Raw genomic sequence first — 22,149 nt, 5'->3', positions numbered from 1 at the left:
TGTCCAGCCACCCTGAGTCTTCTTTCCTGAGTGCTGATAAAACCCCATGCTGTGGAGATAGGCAGGGCAAAGACCTTAATGGGCACAAAGCTGCAAAAGATACGGGTGGCCAAAGGTATGACTACAGCCTCTGTCCGCCCCCCGCCCCCCTTGCCATGGTGGAATATGACCCCTGACAGTGGGTACTGTGTTCTCTTGGGGTCCGAATTCCCAGCACCTGGAATTGTACCTGCATCTTAGTAAATGTTCATTGCATGTGAGTGAATGAATTTCTCCTGACTTGCAGGCTCAGCCCTGCCCCAGCTCTCAGAGCAATAGGAGTGTGAGACAGGGCGTTCCGGAGCATCTCAGGCACCTGCTCAGTTCACCTCCTCATGTGGGTTTGGACTTGACTTCCCTTCCCTGTCTGGCTGGCCCAGGCCACAGTCCCCTAAGCCCCGGGGGGGCTTGTGGGCTAATGCCCCTTGTGGCCCTGGCTGTTGATGTGACCCAGTCCAAGGTAGGTTCCAGGCGGGCAGCAGACAACTAAAACACTGATGCGTGTTCTGTCCGAGAGCAGGCCCTCGCCCTGTCTGTTCTTCCCTTGCCTTTATTCTAGCAGCTCAGTGTGGGGTGTGAGCACGAGGGGCAGGGTACAGGACACAAGTGGGGGGGGGTGGCTCTGTTCTCACAGGGGCCATCTCTGTGCCCCCCCAGTCTCCCCTCATCTATGTTCTCCTTACAGGCTCCCCTGGCCACTCCAGCTCCACGTCCATGAGCCCATCGGCAGCCCTGTCCACAGGGAAGCCAATGGACAGCCACCCCAGCTACACGGACACCCCCGTGAGTGCCCCACGGACTCTGAGTGCAGTGGGGCCCCCCCTCAACGCCCTGGGTTCTCCATATCGAGTCATCACATCTGCCATGGGCCCGCCGTCGGGAGCGCTGGCAGCGCCCCCAGGAATCAATCTGGTCGTCCCACCCAGCTCCCAGGTAGGTGCCCTTCCTCTCGCGGGACTTCCCAGCCATCTTGCATAGGTTTTCCCAGGCTGCTCCTGGAGCCGAGCCGGCACTCGGCAGGTGCTTCATGTGTACTTGCTGACGGGCCGTGCCCCCTGCAGGGCCTTCGTTAAGTGTGTGCGCGGGCCCGGCAGCCCCAGAGAACCGACCGCGCCTCGTGGGCCAGGAGACGGTGGCCCAGAGGCCACCCGTGTGGTTTAGTGGTTCAGCTCTGGCAGTGATTTCACTGTTTCTGAGCGCTGTTTGTCATCCTGGGGACAGACCCCCCTCTGTTCTCGATTCTATAATGAGTGTTTATCAAGTCAGTGAAGTGCCTGCTGCTCTACTACATGCTGAGGGCCATACGGAAATGATCAGAATGCGGTCTCTGCTCTCCAGGAGCTTATTGCAGAGTGGGGAAATGGGCAGGTATGGCACATGGATCGATCTAGAACATGGCCCGTTGTCTCTGAGATAGAGGGAAAGACTGGAAACTCAAGAAGGAATCCTCCCCTAATTCCTAGTGCGCCTGCTGCAGCAGAGGGGAGGGAGGAGGTGTGTGCATGGGGGACACTGCATTGCTGCTCTGAGGAGCCCTCAGGTGGCTGGTTGCCTTTTGCTCCCTCTGGCAATGTCGCAGTGAGGCCGTCCACTTTCCTTTCCTGTGGTGGTCAGCTCTTGATGTAATGATGCTGTGTAACAATCCCCAAGTTCTCGTGGTCTACAAAAACACACATTTTTCCCCCCTCACTCGCAAATTTGTGTTGGCTGGGATGGCTCTGCTTCAGATGGTGGGGGAGCTGGGCGAGGCTGCAGGCTGGGTGCAGGGCTGCTCCTCGAGTCCCTCACTAAGGGAGCAACAGCTACTCTGGGCGCGCTTTCTTCGTGGTGTCACGCAGGAGGGCAAAATCAAAACGAAATCAGTAGGGTACAGTGAAGCCTCTGCTGGCGTCATGCCCCCCGGTATCCCATTGGCCTAAGCAAGCTGTGTGGCTCACCCCAACATTAACAGGGCAGGGAAATAGGCAGAGTGCCTGGGGGCGCCTGGGTGGCTCAGTCGTTAAGCATCTGCCTTCAGCTCAGGTCATGATCCCAGGGTCCTGGGATCGAGCCCCGCATCGGGCTCCCTGCTCCGCGGGAAGCCTGCTTCTCCCTCTCCCACTCCCCCTGCTTGTGTTCCCTCTCTCGCTGTGTCACTGTCAGATAAATGAATAAAATCTTAAAAAAAATAATAAAATCTTTAAAAAAAAAAGAAATAGGCAGTGCCTGTTTTAGCGGGAAGTATTATGGAGACACAATGCAAAGGATATGAAAAATTAGGAACAATAATACCATCTACCACATTCTCCTCTCTCACTTATGGGCATCTCACTTTTGGGCCGACACCATCCTGCCCTAACTGCCAGCACATCTGGAGGCAGAATTAGTAGATTCTGAAGTTTCCTTGGAATTTATAGTTTTGGAGAAGAGCCAGGACTCCCGTTGTGTCAGTATATCTTCCTACTACAGGGAGGATTTCTGAGACCATCCCTAGACCATCCCTTTCAAGAGGCTTCCTGTGCACAGGGTCTGAAAAGCAAAGCCATGTGGAGTCACAGAACTTTAGAGCCAGTAAGGGATTCAGAAATCTTATCGATCGAGGGATCCGAGAATCTGGAGAAGACCTTGGGGGCGGTCATCGAGTGCGGGACTGTGGAAGCCGCAGCCAGGCAGGCAGCAGAGGCGGATGAGTGAGGTGGACATATATCAGCAGGGCTGGCGGGGTCTGCAGGGAGCTGCCTCCTTCCCTTGAAGCCATTCAAATGTAAAGATCTGAAGCATGTGCAGGTCAAGCAGATGGGTCACATTGGGCCGGCCCTTTTAACCCCAGTTTGTAATCTGATGATTTCACCCGTAGGATCTTCAGAGTATACATTTCTCCCCTATCCCATATTTTGGCCCTTGTGAAGCTGGTCAAAGCCCACCGGAGAACCGCTACTGTCTACATCGTCCTCATCCCACGGAATAAAGTAGCAGGGCTCAGTGAGCTGAAGTGACGTGTCCCACCGCACACAGCCAATCGGCAGCAGAGCCAGGGTTGGAGCCCAGGCGTCCTGACCCCCACTCGGTGTTCATGACGCTGCATTCACCTGCTGCCGTGGTGTGTGCTGACTCAGTCCATGACCCCAAGATCTTCGGCTGGCTGCCAAGGATTAAAAGATGACTAATCAGGGCTCCTAAGGAGTCTCTCAGGGGGCGTGGCACATCATGCAGGTAAATTGCAAGGCAGCGTGTGGGGGCTGTGGTAGGCACGAGGGCAGAACTGAAGGGAGCAGAAGAAAGGGACCTCTGAACATCCCACATGCGTGTTCCATGAGAATGTGTGACCACTCAAAGGAGTGGGGACCAGACAGCCACGGAGATGGCCACGTATTTATGCCACTCTCACCTACTGGAATCAGCAGGGCTGGTGACAGGTACTCTTCAAAATGTGAGACCCTGAAGAGGTTTGTTTATCCTTGTTCTTTCGTGTGAGTGGACTCCAGGAAGGCAGGTCATAGCCCGTGGGCTAGGGACAGAAGGAAACGCTGAAGTTCTGGGCTGAAAGTAAACTCTTGCAAGGGCACTCATGTTCACTCATATAACCGTTTAGGAGGACCTGCTATGTATCTAGCGGTACTTGCCGCTGTCCTAGGTTCTGGGGATAAGCACTGAGTAAGGTTATTTCCAAGGCAGTGACCCTGTCGCAGGCAAGACGGACGAACAGCAAAGGAAGGAACGAGATGGTTCAAACAGCAATCGTTCTATGTATGAAGCAATAAGACAGGGTGAGGTGATAGACAGTGACAGGGCTTGTGGGTGGGAGTGGGCAAGGCACCATCCTTCAAGGCTGCTTTTAGCAGCCATGCTCCGGTCTGATTGAGCCAAACCTAGCCAATAAATTCAGCTTCCTAGCTGTGCGAGTGGCAGGGCCGCTATTCCTGGACCATATGTCTGTACAGAGGGATTGGGGTTGAAAGGTCAGCTGAAAGCTTTGGTCCTGGCCAACTGGGCTGTGTGCAGAGGCCGGGGCCAAGTTTCACTCTGGGAGCTATATTAAGCTTGCCAAGCTCTGGGGAAGCTCAACAGCCCCGGACACTGAGCAGTGTTGTGGGCTTGGGCTCTGGAACCACCCGGCAAAAACATTTTGCCCAATTAACCAGATGACACAGGGCATCTAGGACCCTAGGTGTTAGCTGCGGTGAGCTGGGCTCTGAACCATCTGGATAGAAGGTCTCTATGCATCCTGTCTTCCTCGCCCAGGATGGGTCAGAGGGGGACTCGTGCTGGAAACATGCTCCTCCTGTGACCCGGGTCTAGGGTAAGTACAGTTTCGGGGTGAGGGCAAGGGGGGAGCTGTGATGTGGGAGCAGCAGGCTCTGTCTCCCATTCCCTGCTCTTGTCATTCTGGTGTTTGAGCCTCTCTCTTTTTTGCTCTTGTTGGATTTTCATTCTTGCACAGTAAAGAGAACTGAACCCAATACTATGGAGGTGGGGGGACTCTAACCTTTTGCAAAGAACTATGGTTTATGGGTCTCTCAGTTCCCTTTTTTTCTATTTTGGGGTAACACACTTTTCCCTGGCTACCTTACAGTGATATTTGTGAATATTAAAGGAGCTCTGGATTTGAAAAATCACTTCTTAAGCACTCTATGGCAGTAAGGTAGTGATATTATTATTATTATACCTAGGTGATAATACGCACCTCGGTGATTTATACTCTACCCCCATGTGCTTGTTGATTCTGGTGCACTCTTGCTGAGAGGCTCGAGAGAAGTTCATTTCAATAAGCATTCATTGAGCCAGGCACTGGAGATTAAAAAAAAATTGTAAGAGTCAGTCTCTGCTCTGGGGAGTATCTAAGTGGAGGGAGCAATTCCCAGAAACACCAAATATATGACTGGGAAGATATTTATGGGGCTTTCAGACAAAAGTATCTAGGCCCCATTTTCATGACTGTGTGTGTGATGCCTGTTGTCTGGACTAGGAAGCAAGCCCTGCGTGTCCTTGGAATGCCCCCACCTCTTTCTCCCCTCCTGAACCCAGCTGCCTGACCTGGGTTCTGTCCCTGATAATTCCTGCCCGGGTGGTGATTGATAACCGAATTACTATCCTTGCAGATTTTTATAGAGAATACTTAATAAAAGTTACAAGTGTTAGAGCTGGAACAGACCTTAAAGATCATCTTGTTTAATGATTTTAAAAAGTTAAGCCGTAAAGTCTTTTCTCCAAGAGAAGGCATGTTTGGAAGGCTGATGAGTGTGGCCGATACAAACAGGTCTGGGTGAACCCGGGGCAGGAGATCCGAAGGCTTCTTGTTCGCCCTCCCCACCGCCCAGCCACACGCACACCCTGAGTTGGAAAAACCACTGATCGAGGCTGTAGACGAGGAAACCGAGTCTCTGATGCAGTGACCTGGTCAAGATCACACAGTGAGGCAGCGGCAGGTCCACCAGAACCTGGGGCTTCTCTCTCCCCAGTTGGGAGGTCTAGGGTCCTTACTCCTCACAACAAGGACCCTCACTGGATTAAAAGAGTGGACTCCACAGAGTCCACTCCCTGGAAGAGGAGTGCCTGCCTGAGGCCTGGCAGGCAGGCCACGTATCTGCATTTAGTGGAATAATTTTGGCTGAAAGCAGCTCAGAAATGCGGGACCTGATGTTCCATGGTGGCTCCAGGGCATCCAGGAAGCGATTGGTCCCTGGCTGAGAGGCTGCAAATAGAAGCCAGGCCAGTCAAGTGTGTTTTTGTCCTGTTCTCAGAGAGCGGCCAGCCGCCTGGTGAATCCCCGCTCTGAAAGTGCTCACTTCTGCAGAGCCACTTCTAATGGAACAAGACAGCCAGCCAAGGGGACTCCAGGCCACGCAGCTAATGGGTTTGCGCCCCGGCGGCTTCCTTCTATCCCATCTGTCTTTGCACGGAACCCACACAAACCCCAAGCCAGCAAAGAGGCCAATGGAGAAGGGAGTATCAACCTTTCTGTCCCAGCCCTTCCATCCTGCTGTTGCCCCTGACCCATGAGGAGAAGGGGTGGAGGGGGGCTCCTGGCTCCCACCTGGGAGAGAATGGGCTCCTCACCACGGGGGTGGGCCGGGAAGCTACTAGGGCAGGCGGTCTGAGCCTCTCCTGCCACGCAAGACGGGTCTTGTGGTAAAAGAGGAATGCACTGGGAGCTCAGTGTCCTAGCTCCAGCCCGTTAGCCTGGGAAGACACCTAACCTGCGACTGGGCAGATCGACAGCCTCAGTGTCTCCCTCCAGGTTTTCCTCGAGCGGCTGCCTCATTTCCTTCCCTGAGGCAGAGCAGTATTCCTCAGCTGAAAACCTCCAGTGGCTGCTCTTAATTGCTTCTCAAGATTCAACCCACTCTCCTTAGCCAGGCACCTCCCATGCACCCACAGCCTACACGAGCCCCCGGGCTTCCCTCAGGGACTTTTGCTCTCAGAGCCCTTAGCCCATCGCCAGCCCATCTGAGTCTTATACACTTTTGAAGACTACGAAGCCCTAGCTCAGATGCCACCTTCTTCAAGTAGTCTTCCTTCTAATCTAATCTCAGTTGTTTGGGGCCTTTCCTTCCTAAACAATCCCCACTGACTTCTAACCTTATCAGTGGCCAGTGCCATTGAGGCAGCTGCCATCTTCCTCCTTTCTGTATCGCCATAGTATTTCTGAATGAACACACAACATAAACTGCTCTAAGGCCCAGTTCCCTCATCTGGAAACTAGAATGACCTCATAGGGTTGTTGTGAGCACCAAGCAAGCCTTCTGCAGAGGGTACTGCTAACAGCATTAACAGTACTTGCCTCCTGTGACCTCCCCAGGCTGCAGGTGGCGAACTGGTCCCACGGGACCTGGCCGTGGGAGGGGAAGGGGAGTGGGGGTCTCTTGAGCCTCAGGTGGTGGCGCCCTCCTCCTTATTCCCATATCCTTGTTTGTCAGTCTGAGGATTTGGGGACAGAGCCTTGGTCAGCCAGAGGGCTCTTTGTCCGGGGTCATCTGACCTAAAATGTTTCCATTTGGGAGGATCTAAGTGGTGACATCTGTTTCACCAAGGCGCTCGAGAAACGTTGTCACCTAAAATTTACACCAACAGAAACCCCCTCAACCTATTTCTTAAAAATGAGTACACATCTAAATATGTCCCACATCCGAAGTAATGATAACCTAATATCATGACAACATTCGTTTTCTGACCCCCCCCACCCCCCGCCAAGAAATGGAATCATTTAACCCCTTTGGCGAATGTGGGCTCATTTACTGCAGAATTCCTAGCACAGAGTGAGTGTTGGCTGATAAGAAACACTCAAAAGTCTTGTCTTGATTAACCAGATTTTGCTGGAATGATAAGAGCCAGAATTTATGGAACCGTTACTGTGTGCCGGGCACTATGATGGGGATTTTCCAGCGTTCTGTCATCTAATCCTCCCAGTGCCTCTGTAAACTAGGTCTTACTAGGCTCATTTTACAAAAAACTGAGGGCGGATGAAGATAAGTAACTTCTTTGAAGTCATGCCGTTGGTAAGGGCAGACTGGGAGTCGGTCCCAGCTCCATGGGACCCCAAAGCGATGTTTTTCCTGCCAAACTGGTGATTCTTAGCCCTGGCTGCATATTAGCATTCCCTGGCAAACCTAGAGAAATAGCAGTACCAATGGCCCTCAGACCTATTGACTCAATTTCTGGATGTGGAGCCCTGGCATCTGTTTGTTTTTTGTTTTTTGTTGTTTTTTTTTTTTCCCCCTTAAATCTCCCAGGTATACATCCGGGGCTGAGAACCATGGTGTGACACCAAAACAAAGCAAAATAATGGGCACAAGTTCTAGATGTCTTGTCTTAGCCTTGTATAAAAAGTGGGGGAGAAGAAGAGAGAGAGATTCTCCCATCGCATGTGTGTTTTCATCCTTTGTACAAATAATTTTTAAAAATTCCTGGTGACTTGGACTTCAAAGCAAGGAGCTGCAGGCTGTCTTGTCTTTTCTCCATCCCTTACTGCCCTTGACCCGAGCCTCTGCCCACCTCCTGTGCTCAATAAATATTTGCTCAGTGAATTGAAAAGCTGGTAAATTTAGAAGGAACGTAACTCAGGCTATGTTGTGTTTTATGTTTTATTGATCATTCCTTCTGTCCCAAAGGCCTTGAATAGAGAAACAAATCCTCCCTTTGGTTTAGTTTGAGAATTGCTGTCACTTTGGGGAGACAGTATGATTCAAAATTCACATAGACCCTATAGACGTCAGTGGAAACTCTTAAATTCCCAGAGTTACCATGTGTTTCTGCTGGGCACTTAAACCCGTGCATACTCTGCACCACCTGTGAGTTTACTTGTAAGTGTTCTTAATTTTTGTGCACGTCCCCACTCTTCAATGAGAGTGTGCATTTTTGAGGAAAGAGAGATCTTCTAGGTTTTCTGTCTCCCTTCACAGTGCCTAGAAGGTTGAGCTGTGCCCATGGGCACTCACAGTTTCTGCTAATTGGACGACGTAGTCATATGTATTGATGATTTCTTTGATGAATACAGAGCACTAAGCAGCGGCTTCTCGGTAATCTCCCCGAGCCCTGGGAGACATGGAGGTGGTGGTGGTGAGAAGCCAATGTGACCTTGGCACAGGACAGGACAGGGATGCACACGTTCATTTCTTCAGCCATTTGGGCACGCCAGCTCCCTACCTCGTGCCAGGACCACGTCGGACATGGGGAAGACAAAGCAGATGGTCCCCGGCTGTACAGATTTTCCAGTTTCACAGGAAGATGGCCCGTTCCTTACGGTCAAGTTCAAAACCTTGATCTGAGACTTTCTACCCAACTTTGGCGCTACTGCAATGATTTGGGCATTTGGTTTAGCATCCTCTGTGGGCTCATTGAGATGACCTTCTCTTCCATTTTACTGTGAACTCCTTAAGAGTGCATTTTTAGACCTCACCTTTGTACCCCAGAGCCTGGCACAGTGCCTGCAGGGTGAGCACTCAGTGAGTGTCTGTTGATTGACTCAGTGAATGGATTTGCATTTTTTTGCTTGGCTTTCTTGGAGTCTAAGTCTTTTGCCTGAGAGCCGTAGCTCCTCTTGGAACACTGCTGAATAGACAGTCAGTCGTTATTACAAAAATCTAAAAGTATACAACAGACTTGTCCTAAGTGTGTCCAGGGTGGATTTCCAGCTCTAATGAAACACATGAGTAAAATGAGTAAAATAATAATTCTGATAATGTGTTGTGATGTTTGACTTAGGTGTTGGTGTCTAGAAATGATTTAGTTCCTCTGTGTTACTTTTTTTCTTCCCTTAAATTCATATCCCCCAACAGGCAGTTTCGGATACTCCATACTTAGAAACTACTTCTTGAAATAGAATTTTTTTTTTTTTTTCCGCGAGGATACCCTTGTTGCTTTCCGTCTCAGATGTTGGGTCTACCCTGGCTCCATGTTTACTTGTATTGTTTTCCCTTGCAGCTAAATGAGGTCAACAGTGTCAGCATTTCAGAGGACATCAAGCCCTTACCAGGGCTTCCTGGGATTGGAAACATGAACTACCCATCAACCAGCCCCGGATCTCTGGTGAAACACATCTGTGCCATCTGTGGGGACAGATCCTCAGGTACATGTAGAAGCAGACGCCACTCTCAGGGGTCCCGTCCAGTGAGGGTCCCAGAGATGGTGCCTGTTCCCTGCTCACCTTCCATTTGTACCCAATGGAAGAAAAAGAGCCTTTTAGGGTCCAGCGTGTGGCCCAGGCTGTAAATTTCTGTCACTGGATTCATAGCCTGAAATCTGGGTGAATTTTAAATATGAGTTCATTTTTAAGGATTGGATTTATAGGAAGCATTTCAGAAACACGTCTTTGGAGTTGCCGTGTTGCATACCGTGTATGTGGGATAGTGAAGCTGTTGTAATTAGCAAGTATCTCTTTAATTTTTTTAAAAAAATTATTTTTTTATAATTCTAAAAATATTGTCCCGGTGTAGGAAATGTCCCAGTGTAGGAAAGAACTAGAAGAGCACAAAAGAAAACTAAAAATATTATCTATAATGTTCCCGACAAAGATAAAGACTTTACTATTTTAGCATGTTTCTTTCTAGAACATTCTAGGTTTTTAACATGTTTTCATCGGTAGAAATCAATGTGTTTTCACAGATTTCATCTTTTCTGATCCTCTTCTATTTTTGCCCAGATGATTTCTTTCCTGACTTCTCCTTTCTCTCCCCCACCCCCAATCCCACCACTTTGAGGACACAAGAATCTCTGTTTTGATGAATGAGCAGATGGGGAAGGTTCTTTTCTATGGCTGTCCATGGTAGTCGACTGAGGATTCCTCACCTTCCTGTTGTCACCAAAGCCACTGCAAAATTCACTCCACCGAAAGTTCCTGGTGCCTGGAACTGACTTCGCTATGTGGCTGATGTCTGCTTGCTCTCACAAAGTGGTTGCCAAATCATGCAGACTTGGACATTGCCATAGCAACAGAAGGCCGGCCACACCCAAGCAGAGTTTCCTCTGCTATGGCTTGTTTGAAAGTCTGGGAGGTTCACTCAAAAATGGGCGAGTCATGGGATTGACATGGAGGTGCCGTGTTTCTCAAAGACAAATACTTCAGAGTTGAGAGCATTAGGATTTTAAGGCCCAAGATAAAATCCCGTATTTATTATTGCTATGCATTCAGTGGATTGGCCTGGTCAACTGATTAAGCCCAGACTGGCTTCATCAGGCAGGCTATCTGGAGCCATCATTTTTTCTTAGGGTGGCTTCCTCTGACATGTCAGCTCCTGGGATGCAAATTTGTATGTTGACTAGTTCTCAAGGACTTCCTCACATTCACTTTTATATCAGCCTAAATATAACTGAAGTAGAAAGTAATGTCAGGTCTACAGCTAAACAGCATCACGTATTACACTGAAGATTTGGGGTAAATATATTTCAAATGATCTGCTTCCTTCTATTTGCCAAGTCCCACCTTCAATTCAATTGAGCACTGCTGCCTGGTGTGTAGATTTGAGAAGGGCTGCTTAGAAGGAGGGTTGTGATTGATTCTTGGTGCCCATGTCCAGTGAGTGTGGTGGCTCTCTTGACACAAATTAGCCATCCGTGACTGGGGTCATTGAAAACTGTGTGGAACACGTAATAAAGACAATGAAACATGTAACAGAATATTCTAGACCAAGCAAAACCACCTTCCATCAGATCTTTATGTTACAAGACTGCACGTCCTTTTATGCTCTAAAGATCATATACCAATTTATTTCTCCAATAGGCAAGAGCATCTAGAAAATCCATAACTCAGGTTCCTGTTCCTAGTCTGTGGTGAAAGAGAATACTTCTCAGTGGGGCTCCCATGTCTTTGGGCCTCAATTATGGGGAAATATTAGTGAAGCTGAGGTTTTTGTTTTTGGTTTTTTTTTTTTCCTGCTAGATACTACATAGCAAGCATAAATATTTTTATTTATTATGTATACTAATGTCTTGAATGGAGACAGAAGATTTTGCTTAACTAAACACAAGAGTTGCCTTAATAAAATAAATGTAAACAAAATCTTGGGTCAGGACTTTTCTAATCATGCTCTCTGGAACGGGCGATTCTGGGGGCAGGGAGGGGGGAGAGGGGAGAGACACGAGGAAGGGCAGATTTACTCTGCCTTCGTTTGGTCCCTGTGATCAAGCCTGCCTTCTCCGCTGGTTGCTCTTTGTGGCACGTCCTGGTGCCCAGGTGATGTGCCAGGGCCACCGGGGGAGAGCCGGGGGCGGGGGGGCTCTTGTGAGTGAAAGAGCCAAATAAACCCGAGGATGGTCTCTGCAGGGTTAACTTTTGTTCTTGTGAGCAGGAAAGCACTACGGCGTGTACAGTTGTGAAGGCTGCAAAGGCTTCTTCAAGAGAACCATAAGGAAAGACCTTGTGTACACCTGCCGTGATAATAAAGACTGCCTCATTGACAAGCGTCAAAGGAACCGGTGTCAGTACTGTCGCTACCAGAAGTGCCTGGTGATGGGCATGAAGAGGGAAGGTGAGACCCTGCCCCCTCGGGACGACTGCAGTAAAGCACGCAGGAGCCCTCACGATCTCCCGAGGATCCCGGTTGTGCGACCCAGCCCTAGGCAGTGGGTGCCCCAGGGCAAAGAGAGCAGGAGTGCCTTCCTCCCCCATGCTCAGTCTTCTCTCCCGGAGCTTAGGGGATGGTCCGCACACTGGACCCTCTCCCTGGCTCTTCTGTGAGCCAGGCAGCAAGTCTCAGGAGCTGGTGTCCTGGTCCCGGTGCAGCACCCCACAAGCGGATCATTCGGATCATTCGGCTGCCTTTCTGGGCGGAGCAGACTCCTCGCCTCTAATTCTCATGGGGGAAAGCCTGCTGGTTTGAGTCGTCTCTCTGGGCTTTTATAACCTTGGGCTGCCACAGATCTGAGATTGGTGTATTCCGTGGTATTGGGCTGGGGAGGAGTATTGGCTTTACCAGTAATCAGACGTAGCCTTCTCATTCAGAGAGACCATCATTGTACATTTTTAGAACGTTATGTCTTTCAGTTGACAGTGTGGCTTCGCTGGGTTGTTGTAGAGAAAAAAAAAATCTGAAAGTGCTTTCTGTTCATTTAGAAAATCGAAAAGTCTTTCTGTTAAAAAACACAAATAAATCGAACTGGGCAGTTAATTAACTCGTGAACTCAAGCAAGGACATAACGTAAATGGTGCGTCTTACTAGATTTCAGAGTGAGGAAGTCCTGCCTCTCTCCAAGAAGTAGGAGCGAGGCATTTAGTCAGCCCCAGGTGAAACTCCTCATTCTCCATGAACTTCTTTTCTCTGGGAGAGGGGAGGCTGACTGAAAGGATCAATGAAGAAAAGGTTCTTGGAGCCCCTCCTGGGAGAGAATGCTACCAAGAAGGAAAAAATGGACATTCTTAGCCTGTCTGAGATGGATGGAGGTGGCCCTTCAGAATAATTTAATAGCACCCATTGTTCTACAGTGGAGGAAACCATGTGGATTGGTGAAGTGAGTTTTCCAAGGTCCCACAGGTAGGTGATGAGCCGAGAGTGGGTCTTCTTCCTCCCAGATCAGAGCCCATCTGGAGCCTCCCCTCCTGCCCGGGTGTGGAGGCGCTCTGGAACGAGGATGGCCCTCACTCTGTTATCTGACAGAAATCTCAAGTTGGCAGACCCAAACCTGGGCTCCTGATGATCTGGCCTCCCAGCCTGTTCATCACGCAGCCTTCCCGTCTTCCCCATTTTAGGAAGTAGCCTTTTTTTTTTTTTTTTTTTTACAGTTACTCAGATGAAAAACCACTGGGTTCCTCTTTCTTTCATATACCACAATCAGTGGGTGAGGAAATCCTGTCTCTCCCTCAGAATATGTCCAGAATCTTTCCATGTCTCATGACTTTCATGCTACCAGCATAAGCCACTGCTACCTTCTGTAATAATCCACACAGGCTCCTAAGAACTCCCCCTGCTTCCATCTTTGTCTTCCTACACTCTCCAAGAGCAACCAGTGAGGCTTTGAACAAGTGGCTTGGGTCAGTCCCTTCCTGTCCCAGAATGCTCCAGCCCCTTCCCTTCTTACTCAGAAAAAAGGCAAAATCCTGGTTATGAATTCAAGGTTGTGCATGGTCTGACTGTCCCATGTCTGTCTGGTCCAGCGTTGCTGGTCTCTGTTGGGCCACCAGGAGCTTTGCACTTACTGTCTCTCTTGGAGTGAAGAGGGCTTGGAATGCCCACTTCCCAGGTGCCCGCATGGCTCCCTTCTTCTCTTCAGACCTTTACTCAATTGTCAACTTCTAGGTAAAGCCTTGCTTGTCTACGCCATCTAGAATTGCATCAGGCACCCCGGGTACTTCGTAGTCTCTTTTCCACAGGGTGAATCACTATATCTAACATACTTATTTATTTTGTTTACTATCTGTCTCCACCAACGCAAGGATTTTTTCTGCTTCCCCCCCCTCCCCGCTATATCACCAGTGACTAGCACAGAGTGGGCATTTAATATATAATTGCTGAATGAATGGGTGAGCAGTTTAAACTGAATATTGGAATCAGAAGTTTTAGTCATGCAGGAGCTCCTAAAAGGACTCATTCACTCATGCAGCAAGTATTAACTGAGTGACTGGTTCATGCTCATGTCATTCTTGCTGTCAAGGAGTCAGTGATCTTATTGATCGGAAAATCAGCTGGTGGAGACTGTCTTCTCTTCACTAAGATAGAACTGGTGCTCCGTAGGGCTTCTGCCACCATGATGGTCAAACGTAAAACGAATGACCCAAAGAATGTCTCCCATCAGCAAGAGCATGATGGCTGTGGGGGTCATTTTTGTCTCTCAGGACAGATGAGATAAGTTTCAGGATGACTTGGAAAAATAATCATTTTCCTTCTGCAGATGAGATTGAACTAAAGGCAGGTGAAATGCTTCCGTCAGCCAAGCAGCCATGTTTGCTGCTCACCATCTGTCTCTCAAACCTCAGCCCCAGCAGCCCTCAGCTCCGTTACAGTTAGAGGGTTGGCGCACAAAGGGCAGGAAGCGTGGCTCTTTCATGAAGGAAAAAGTCAGTCAGACGGGGGCATCTGAATTCTAAGGGCCTGGACAGTCCTTCCTTTAAACCTGGCATTGTTCTGACACTTTGATGGAGACGTGTCTAGTTTTGGCTTCTGCTTTTTTATACTTGATCTTAGCCAAAAGGCTGAGAAGCGATGGCTTCTGCTTTTTTGAAAAGAATGTGGAGAAATAGGCGTGATGAAAAGTTGAGTAGTGAAAATTCAGAGGGGAAAGGGGCTCTTAGAGAAATTTCGAAAGGAATTGGTACTATTTACCCTGATGAAGAGAAGGCAAAGGAGCGAATGGGTCCCTGGTATCACTATAGGAAGGGCCACTTCCGGAAATCTGCTCGGCAGCCTTTTCTTCAGCACTCTCATTTCTGACCTTGATTTACAGAATCGGGGGCTCAGGTTGGACACTGCCTTGAGGACAAGAATAACAAAATTCTGGAACAGTTAACTGAGAGAAACTATTGAATCGATACTTCTGGAAGAGTTGAATAGATAGAAAAGGAGGGACGTGGGGATGGGCTCAAAATGTATCTGTCAGGAGCCAGGGGCCAGGACCCGTTGCCTTTTCAGGATACATAGTGGTGAAGCTGGAATGGACATTTGCTATTCTCAGATGTAACACATTCGTTTCCTGGAAGAAGAAACAAAGGTCCTGAGAGCCTAGGGACTTGACTAAGCTTACTGAGCAAGTTAATGGTGGAGCTGATATAGGACCGGGACCCTCTGACTTCCAAGCTACCAAATAACCCTCAGGGGTCTTGGGAAGTCTATTTCCATGATTTCTGATCATTTACTAGAGTGTGGATAGTTAGATAATGGATATTTTTGAGGGAGTTCAGGGGGCTGCATTTGACATCCCTCTCGAGCCCTGTGTGGTCTTTATTAGTACAACCAGCCCAGAACCTGGGAGGCGGTACAAGGGCTGAGGGATGGGCTTAGAAAGCTGTCAGCCCAGGTCTACATGTTGGCTCCATCTTTTCTTAGTGCTGGGACCTCTGGCAGGTTATGTAACTACTCTGTGGCTCATAGTACTTGAGAGGGTTATTGTGGGGATTCAACAAAGTATAATCTATGTAAAGTGTTGAGCATAATTCCTGACACAGAGAAAAAACACTCCATAAATTTTGGCTATTATAGTGCATGTGCAATAAATGTATGTTGGGCTAATGGATAAAATTCTGTTAGAAGGCAGGAGTTTGTACGATTTTATTTATTTATTTATTTGAAGGCTTTATTTACTTATTAGAGAATGAGTAGGGGAGAGGGAGAAGCAGACTCCCCGCTGAGCAGGGAGCCTGACACAAGGCTCAATCCCGGGACCCCAAGATTATGACCTGAGCCGAAGGCAGACGCTTAACCGACTGAGCCACCCACGGGCGCCAAGTTTGGTACTCTTTTAGGTCACCCAGTGTCCCCTGGATATATCCCAAATGTGTGTAGTATGGTAGCTCAGAATGTCTGCCACATAGAAGATTTCCCCCAGCAACAGATATATGACTCCTCTTCTATGACAGTAAGATTTATGGCACAAAGAGAAGAGAGGAATAGCAAAGGATCACTTGATTAAATGGCAAGATTAGAGTTAGAATCTACTTCCTGGGAGCCAAGGTTATTTTCTTTGAACCTTGAAGGTTATTCTCCTTCCATGTTACAAATCTGTAGAAGAAATCAATTGAGGACCACAAAGGAAACTTAACTTAGTTTGCTTCTCCCCATCTTTTAAAATCAAGACGAATAGAAGCCTATTAACCTACGTTAAAACAATTAATACAAGAAGCACTCAACTTTAACCAGTCAATCCAGCTGATAATAAAAATACATATGGTCATGTTTGTATGCTGTCAGTGGGTGAAGACTAACAGAGTGGACCAGAAGGAAGGATGAGGGAGGAAGAGAAACAGGAAGAGGGAGGAAGAGAAACAGGAAGAGGGAGGAAGAGGTCCAAAGGGGAGATAGAGAGAGGACCAGACAGAAGTTCAGGAGCACAAACAGAGACAAAGGGAAGGGAAAACTACATTTTTGGGATCTTTTTATAATTATTTCATTTAATCTTCCCCAAACAACCTCACTCAAGTATGGTAATCCCCACTTTACATTAGGGAAACTGAGGCTGAGTGGGCTGAGTCATATGTCCACTGTCCTTTAGCTAGGAAGTGGTAGAGCCCATTTTGAAAAAGACTTCTTGGACTCCAAAGTCCATGACTTTTGCTCTCCTCTTTCCTAATTTGTCTTTATTCTCTCTCCCTTCTGTTTCTTCTTCTTGTCACTGCCCTGCTTTATTCTCTTTATTCCATGTCTCTCTCTACTCCTTCCTTCCGACCCTCTCTCCCTCCGTCCCAACCACTGAATATCATTCTCATCTTGATGTGTCTTCGGGTGTCTCTCCTGGAGACTTTGGAGTGTGAGTTGTGTTTTTGCAGTCATACCCTTCTCTGACCTACATTGACGGGTCACTGACATCACTTATGTGACAAACTGGATGCCCAGCATCTAGTTCCAGTTCATTCTGCAGCCTGTGTGCCTCATTAGCCCCTCAAGATCCAGATTAGTCACCTGCTTAGAGGATAATTTTCTTGATTCTTGGGATTAAAAAAAAAAGTATACCAATATTGAATTTTGCCCCTTAATGCTGGGAATAGGAAGATGGAAACCACAGCTTTCTAGATTATGGAAACTAACCCAACAGAGAATGTTTGTTAACAGAGAGGACAGAATTGGGAAGGGGGTCTGCCTGACATCCTCATGTACAGACCCTTAGGGCTCTGAGGGTTAGAATGAACTTTGGTGAAAACCCAAGTGTGGAGGGGCAGAGATCATTCCAGCCCACACCTCTGCCTGTGTACCCTTCCCCACCCCCAAAATCAGCTGCTGACTCTGAGATGTCATCTAGGTGACATTCCTCCACCTCTTCACTTACTAAATACCCTCATGGCTCCCTGAAGATCTTCCCTGACAAGTTGGATCAGGTGATGTTGTGTTCAGGCTGGAGCATTAGGGGCAGACCTAATGGGACGTGAATGCCAAGCATGATGCATAGGATCTGACAGAGGGAGTTTGTGAAGTAAGGTGATTGCTACTTAACCATTGCATGCCCACAGTTCATTAGAGGGAGCAGCTAGAGGTAAAACACAGGAGACTCCAGGAGACCAAGGAGAAAGTGGCTCCTTAAAAGAGAGGGCAGGATCAGAGGTTATTAAAATTTGAAATGCAAACTCCTGAAACTGGTCACCATAATGAACCAGGAAGGATACAGACTAAAGAGCCCACAGGTGTACACGTGCATAAGCAAATGACTTTGCTTGCTGTGTTTCATCTGTCAACATTATGACATCCCTGATCCGGGACCAGGAGGATGCCCATTTTACAGATGAGGCAGTGGAAGCTCTGGTATGTAACCCGCTTTCCCACAGTTGTCCTGGGCATGTGGTGACATCTGCATGTCTTCCTGTGTACCAGCTGTGCAAGAAGAAAGGCAGAGGAGCCGGGAGCGGGCCGAGAGTGAGGCAGAATGTGCCAGTAGTGGCCATGATGATATGCCTGTGGAGAGGATTCTAGAAGCTGAACTTGCTGTCGAACCAAAGACAGAATCCTACGGTGATATGAACATGGAGAACTCGGTATGTGGTCTGAGACCTCCATCCACCTCCTACTCCTTGATGGGGCTGGAGATGGGAAAGGGGTGTACTAGAGTCCTGGAGCCTGCCCCTTACAGCGCTTTGGTTTTTGTTTTTTTTTTTAAGACGAATGACCCTGTTACCAACATATGCCATGCTGCTGATAAGCAGCTTTTCACTCTTGTTGAATGGGCCAAGCGCATCCCCCACTTCTCTGACCTCACCTTGGAGGACCAGGTCATTCTGCTCCGGGCAGGTAAAGGACGTTGGGGTTTGTTTTTTCCTTGGGACAATCACTTGGGCTGCCATTTTGAAATTACCCTTGGGATCCTAAGTCAAGTCAGCTGATGAAGCTGTGACCCGTCTGTGTGCCATGGTGATGACAGGATAACCCTGTCAGAGTTATTTTTCTGTTAATTACAGGCTCTTACATTTGGGTGGCCCCTCCTCCACAACTTTTATTACCAAGTGAAACATTGTTAATGGAGGGTGAGGCTCTTCTTCCATGCAAATTTTACTGTGGTTTTATAATTTGCATTTAATTTTCAAAGACAGTTAAGTCAATTTTATTGAGGGCAGTCTAAAGCAGTGCCTCCTTGTTATCATACTATCGGGAAATAGAGGCATTACCATTTCACAGATGAGATAAGAGAAGCCAAAGTTTGTCTGTTCAAGTTCCTTTATCCAGGGTCCCTTCCTACGCTAAGGTTCTGTGTGCTGTATGCTGTCTTGGTTTCCATTTCCGGGACATTGTGCAGGTGACACATGCCACACCTCCTCTTGGTGACCAGGCCAGCGGGGAGATTTCATGAAGACTGGCTGAGCGTTGGGAGCCAGACGCTCATTTCATCCCTCTGAGACAATGAGCAGGCTCTGAGTGTTGACCGGAAGCTCTGTGCTGTACTGGGCGCTGCCAGGCAACACCAAAGAAATAAAACTGGGTTGTCAGGTCCTGGGGGCAGAGGCTGCAAGGTATACTCCCTTGCTTTATCCACCAGGGCAGCTAACATGTTGACTATTACCTGTCCAATGTTCAGTTCATAGGTGTTGACTGGGGGAAAAAGTCCTCATCCACAAGCTGCCATTCTGAGCTGTACTGGGGAGACGGTGGGGGATGTGCAGGGCCATGAGACAGGGGCCCCTAGTCTCACCCTGTTTCTTCACTAATTAGCTGTGTTGTCTGGAGCTCGTTTTTAACCTCCCTGCATTTCTGATTCTGCTTTTGTTCCATGCGGGTCACAATACATGCCCTGGGTGATCATCAGTGAAGCAAGAATGTGGTCAGTTTTCCCTCAAGGCCTCCTTCTTCTGCCTGCAGGGTGGAATGAGCTGCTGATTGCCTCCTTCTCCCACCGCTCCGTCTCCGTGCAGGATGGCATTCTCCTGGCCACGGGCTTACACGTCCACCGGAGCAGTGCCCACAGTGCTGGTGTTGGCTCCATCTTTGACAGGTGGCTCTCTTCTGCTTCCAGTGTGTGTGTGTGTGTGTGTGTGTGTGTGTGTGTGTGTGTGTGTGTGTGCATGTGAGTGTGTGGGCTTGGGGGTAGTGCTGGGATGCAGGACAGACCACCCTAACAGCCGCATGGGGCAAGAAGCAGAGACCATGAAATACACGCGAACAGACACCTGGAGAATGACAGGTGGATTACAAGAACATTTGAAATGACTTGATGGAGCCTGTCAGGGACCAGCAGAGTTGCTGGGCAGAAGGGAGAACCTGTTATCTCCAGAGGTCTCCAAAGGAGGGACTGGATCATGGACATTACCTCGAAGGTTTGGCGGGGGGGAGGTTGAACTGCTTATCGTAGGGGGCTGGGCTGGGGACAGGCAGCCAGGATCTGATTTGAGGAGGCGGGAGAGATGAGCTGAGGTTTTTGCTGGACTCTGTAGCAGGATCTCTGGGGAAGATCTGCAGCAGGAGCAGACCCACCTCAGTCAGGCAGCCGCAGCCTCCCTCTGGGATTCTCTGCCTTAAGTGGCATGAAAGGAAAATGAAGGCATGTGATTTAAAGAGATGGATGAAACGAGGAGGAGTGAATGACTTGGGACAAAGGGATGGAGAGCTGGTAAAGAGGAGGCTAGGGTTGAAAATAGCCTCTCCGTCTGGAGCCAGGGCCCCATGGCCCCTTTCCATTTCCACGAGAAATAATCTTCCAGGCCACGTGCACATCCACGCAAGCTGTCACTGCTCCCTCCCTGCCCTTTCCCACTGCGCGGTCCATGCAGAGACCAACGTGGTTTTTGGCCGACTCAGCCCTCTTCGTGACCCCTGGAGTCTTCTACCTTGTCTCTGGATACTGCCCTCTGCCCTCTTCCTCCAGACATGCCACACCCTCGCCCTGCTTTGCCGGTTGCATTTCTAAATCCAATAGGCTGCCTTCCCAGAGCGTCCAGCCCCCCCTCACCCCCCGCTTCTTCCCCCTGGGTGTTCCCTTGGACTTGGCTCCTGGCATCTGTTGGCTTTATGTTGCTACCTATTGTTTCCATGTCTGTTTCTTCAATTAAACGGTGAGCTCCTTGAGATCAGGGACGGCATCCTATTCATCTCCGTGCCCCTAGGACCAATGCATCATCTGGAAAATGGGGTGGGTGCCTAAGAAGTCTTGGCTGCATTCATTGTGTCAGCCCTTGGCCTGGGACTCGTGGTTTTCTCATTGCCTCTCATCGTTTTCCTGTGAACAGAGTCCTGACTGAGCTGGTCTCCAAAATGAAAGACATGCAGATGGACAAGTCGGAGCTGGGGTGCCTGCGAGCCATCGTGCTGTTTAACCCAGGTGATGTGCAGTGGTTCGCCCTCCTCTGTGCTTGGCCTCCAAGCTCTGACATCCTCTGGTCCTCTAGCTCAGCTGAGACAAGGCAGGGCCGAGGAACCTGTCCTTGGCGAAGGCGGGAAGCTGATTCTTCATGGTTTCTACTCCCAGTGCCATCTTGAAAGTGTCTCGAATGGGCGTGGAGTGTGCATATTTGGGGCAGATGGGGGAGACAAGAGAGGATAGCGGCCTCTAGGGTCATGGTGAAGGAGGTGGTAAAAAGTGGTCAGATTCTACATATAGTTTTAGGCAAAGCCAATGGGATTTGCTGATGGATTAGAGATAGTGTATGAAAGAGCCGCATTAAAAGTAATTCTCAGCACGTTTTGTTTCGTTTTCCCGAGTAATTGGAAAGATGGAGTTTTATTTGCTGAGATGGGGGTCCTAAGGGTGAGTGGGTAGGACTTAGGACTTTGTCTTGTGCATTCAATTCTCAGGTGGATAGTAGACATCCAAGAGTAGCTGGCCAGGAAAGTCTTGTTTATGAGTCTGGAGTTCAGAGGGGAAGTCAGGACTGGAGATGTGCGTTTGAGAGCTGTCAGCCTCTACCCAGCATGTGGGGCTCTGAGACAGGTGTCAGTGCATGTGGGAGTCAGTAAAGGTTGGGCAGAGAAGGGGGCTGGGTGTTGGGCACTGGGGTGAGCCCTCGTGTAGGGGTTGGGGAGAAAAGGAAGAGCCAACAGGGGAGCCTGAGACAGGACAGAGAGAGGCAGGGAGAGAAGCAGAAGAGGGTGTCCTGGAGGCCCAGGGAAGAAATGTTTTTCGAGAAGGAGAAAGTGATCAGCTTTGTCCAAAGCTGCTGTGGGTCAAGAAAGATGGCTGTTCAGAATTCCGTGGTAATTCAGGCCCATGCTTCATCTCATGAATTAGGTTGTTAGTGAGTGGAGCTGGTTTTTGTACCCCATCTCATCATCCTGTCCGTGCTTAGCACATAGTAGGCACTCAGTAAATTCGTGAATGTAATATTTCTAGAATGATCAGATAAAATAAAACTCTCCTCCTTGGGGTCAGCAGTGGGGGCCTTTGGCTATTTACAGGGTTTTACACCTTTGTTCCAAGAGTCTGTTGGGTAGACTGGGCACAGAGAGGAGAGCTGGGGGCACAAAGGACCCTCAGCTTTGTTTTTTCACTGTTGTTCCCTGTCTGTAGTAACTCTTGGGGCAGAGGCCTGAGTGGATGGGGACAGCCCCCTGTGGAAGGGGGTCCACCTGACCTGTGTCA

General features: G+C 49.0%; 1 protein-coding gene across 3 annotated transcripts in view; it reads left to right on the top strand.

The window, feature by feature from the left end:
* RXRG (retinoid X receptor gamma) overlaps positions 1-22,149 on the top strand; it is a 43,643-nt gene that overhangs the window by 15,850 nt on the left and 5,644 nt on the right. The window contains exons 2-8 of one of the 3 annotated variants that reach the window (XM_027613416.2): positions 725-972; positions 9,439-9,583; positions 11,802-11,981; positions 17,961-18,121; positions 18,245-18,374; positions 19,437-19,569; positions 20,801-20,892. In XM_027613416.2, the coding sequence (XP_027469217.1) occupies positions 725-972; positions 9,439-9,583; positions 11,802-11,981; positions 17,961-18,121; positions 18,245-18,374; positions 19,437-19,569; positions 20,801-20,892 (1,089 nt within the window). Of the gene's footprint in view, positions 1-724; positions 973-3,023; positions 3,232-4,043; positions 4,319-9,438; positions 9,584-11,801; positions 11,982-17,960; positions 18,122-18,244; positions 18,375-19,436; positions 19,570-20,800; positions 20,893-22,149 lie in introns of those variants that run through there. The other 2 variants (XM_027613417.2, XM_027613418.1) reach the window with 2 other exon arrangements.

This window comes from Zalophus californianus, chromosome 10 (genome assembly GCF_009762305.2).
Source record: "Zalophus californianus isolate mZalCal1 chromosome 10, mZalCal1.pri.v2, whole genome shotgun sequence".
Taxonomy (NCBI): domain Eukaryota; kingdom Metazoa; phylum Chordata; class Mammalia; order Carnivora; family Otariidae; genus Zalophus; species Zalophus californianus.
The sequence above is the reverse complement of the archived record's forward strand: the minus strand, read 5'-3'. Positions and strand labels throughout refer to the sequence as shown.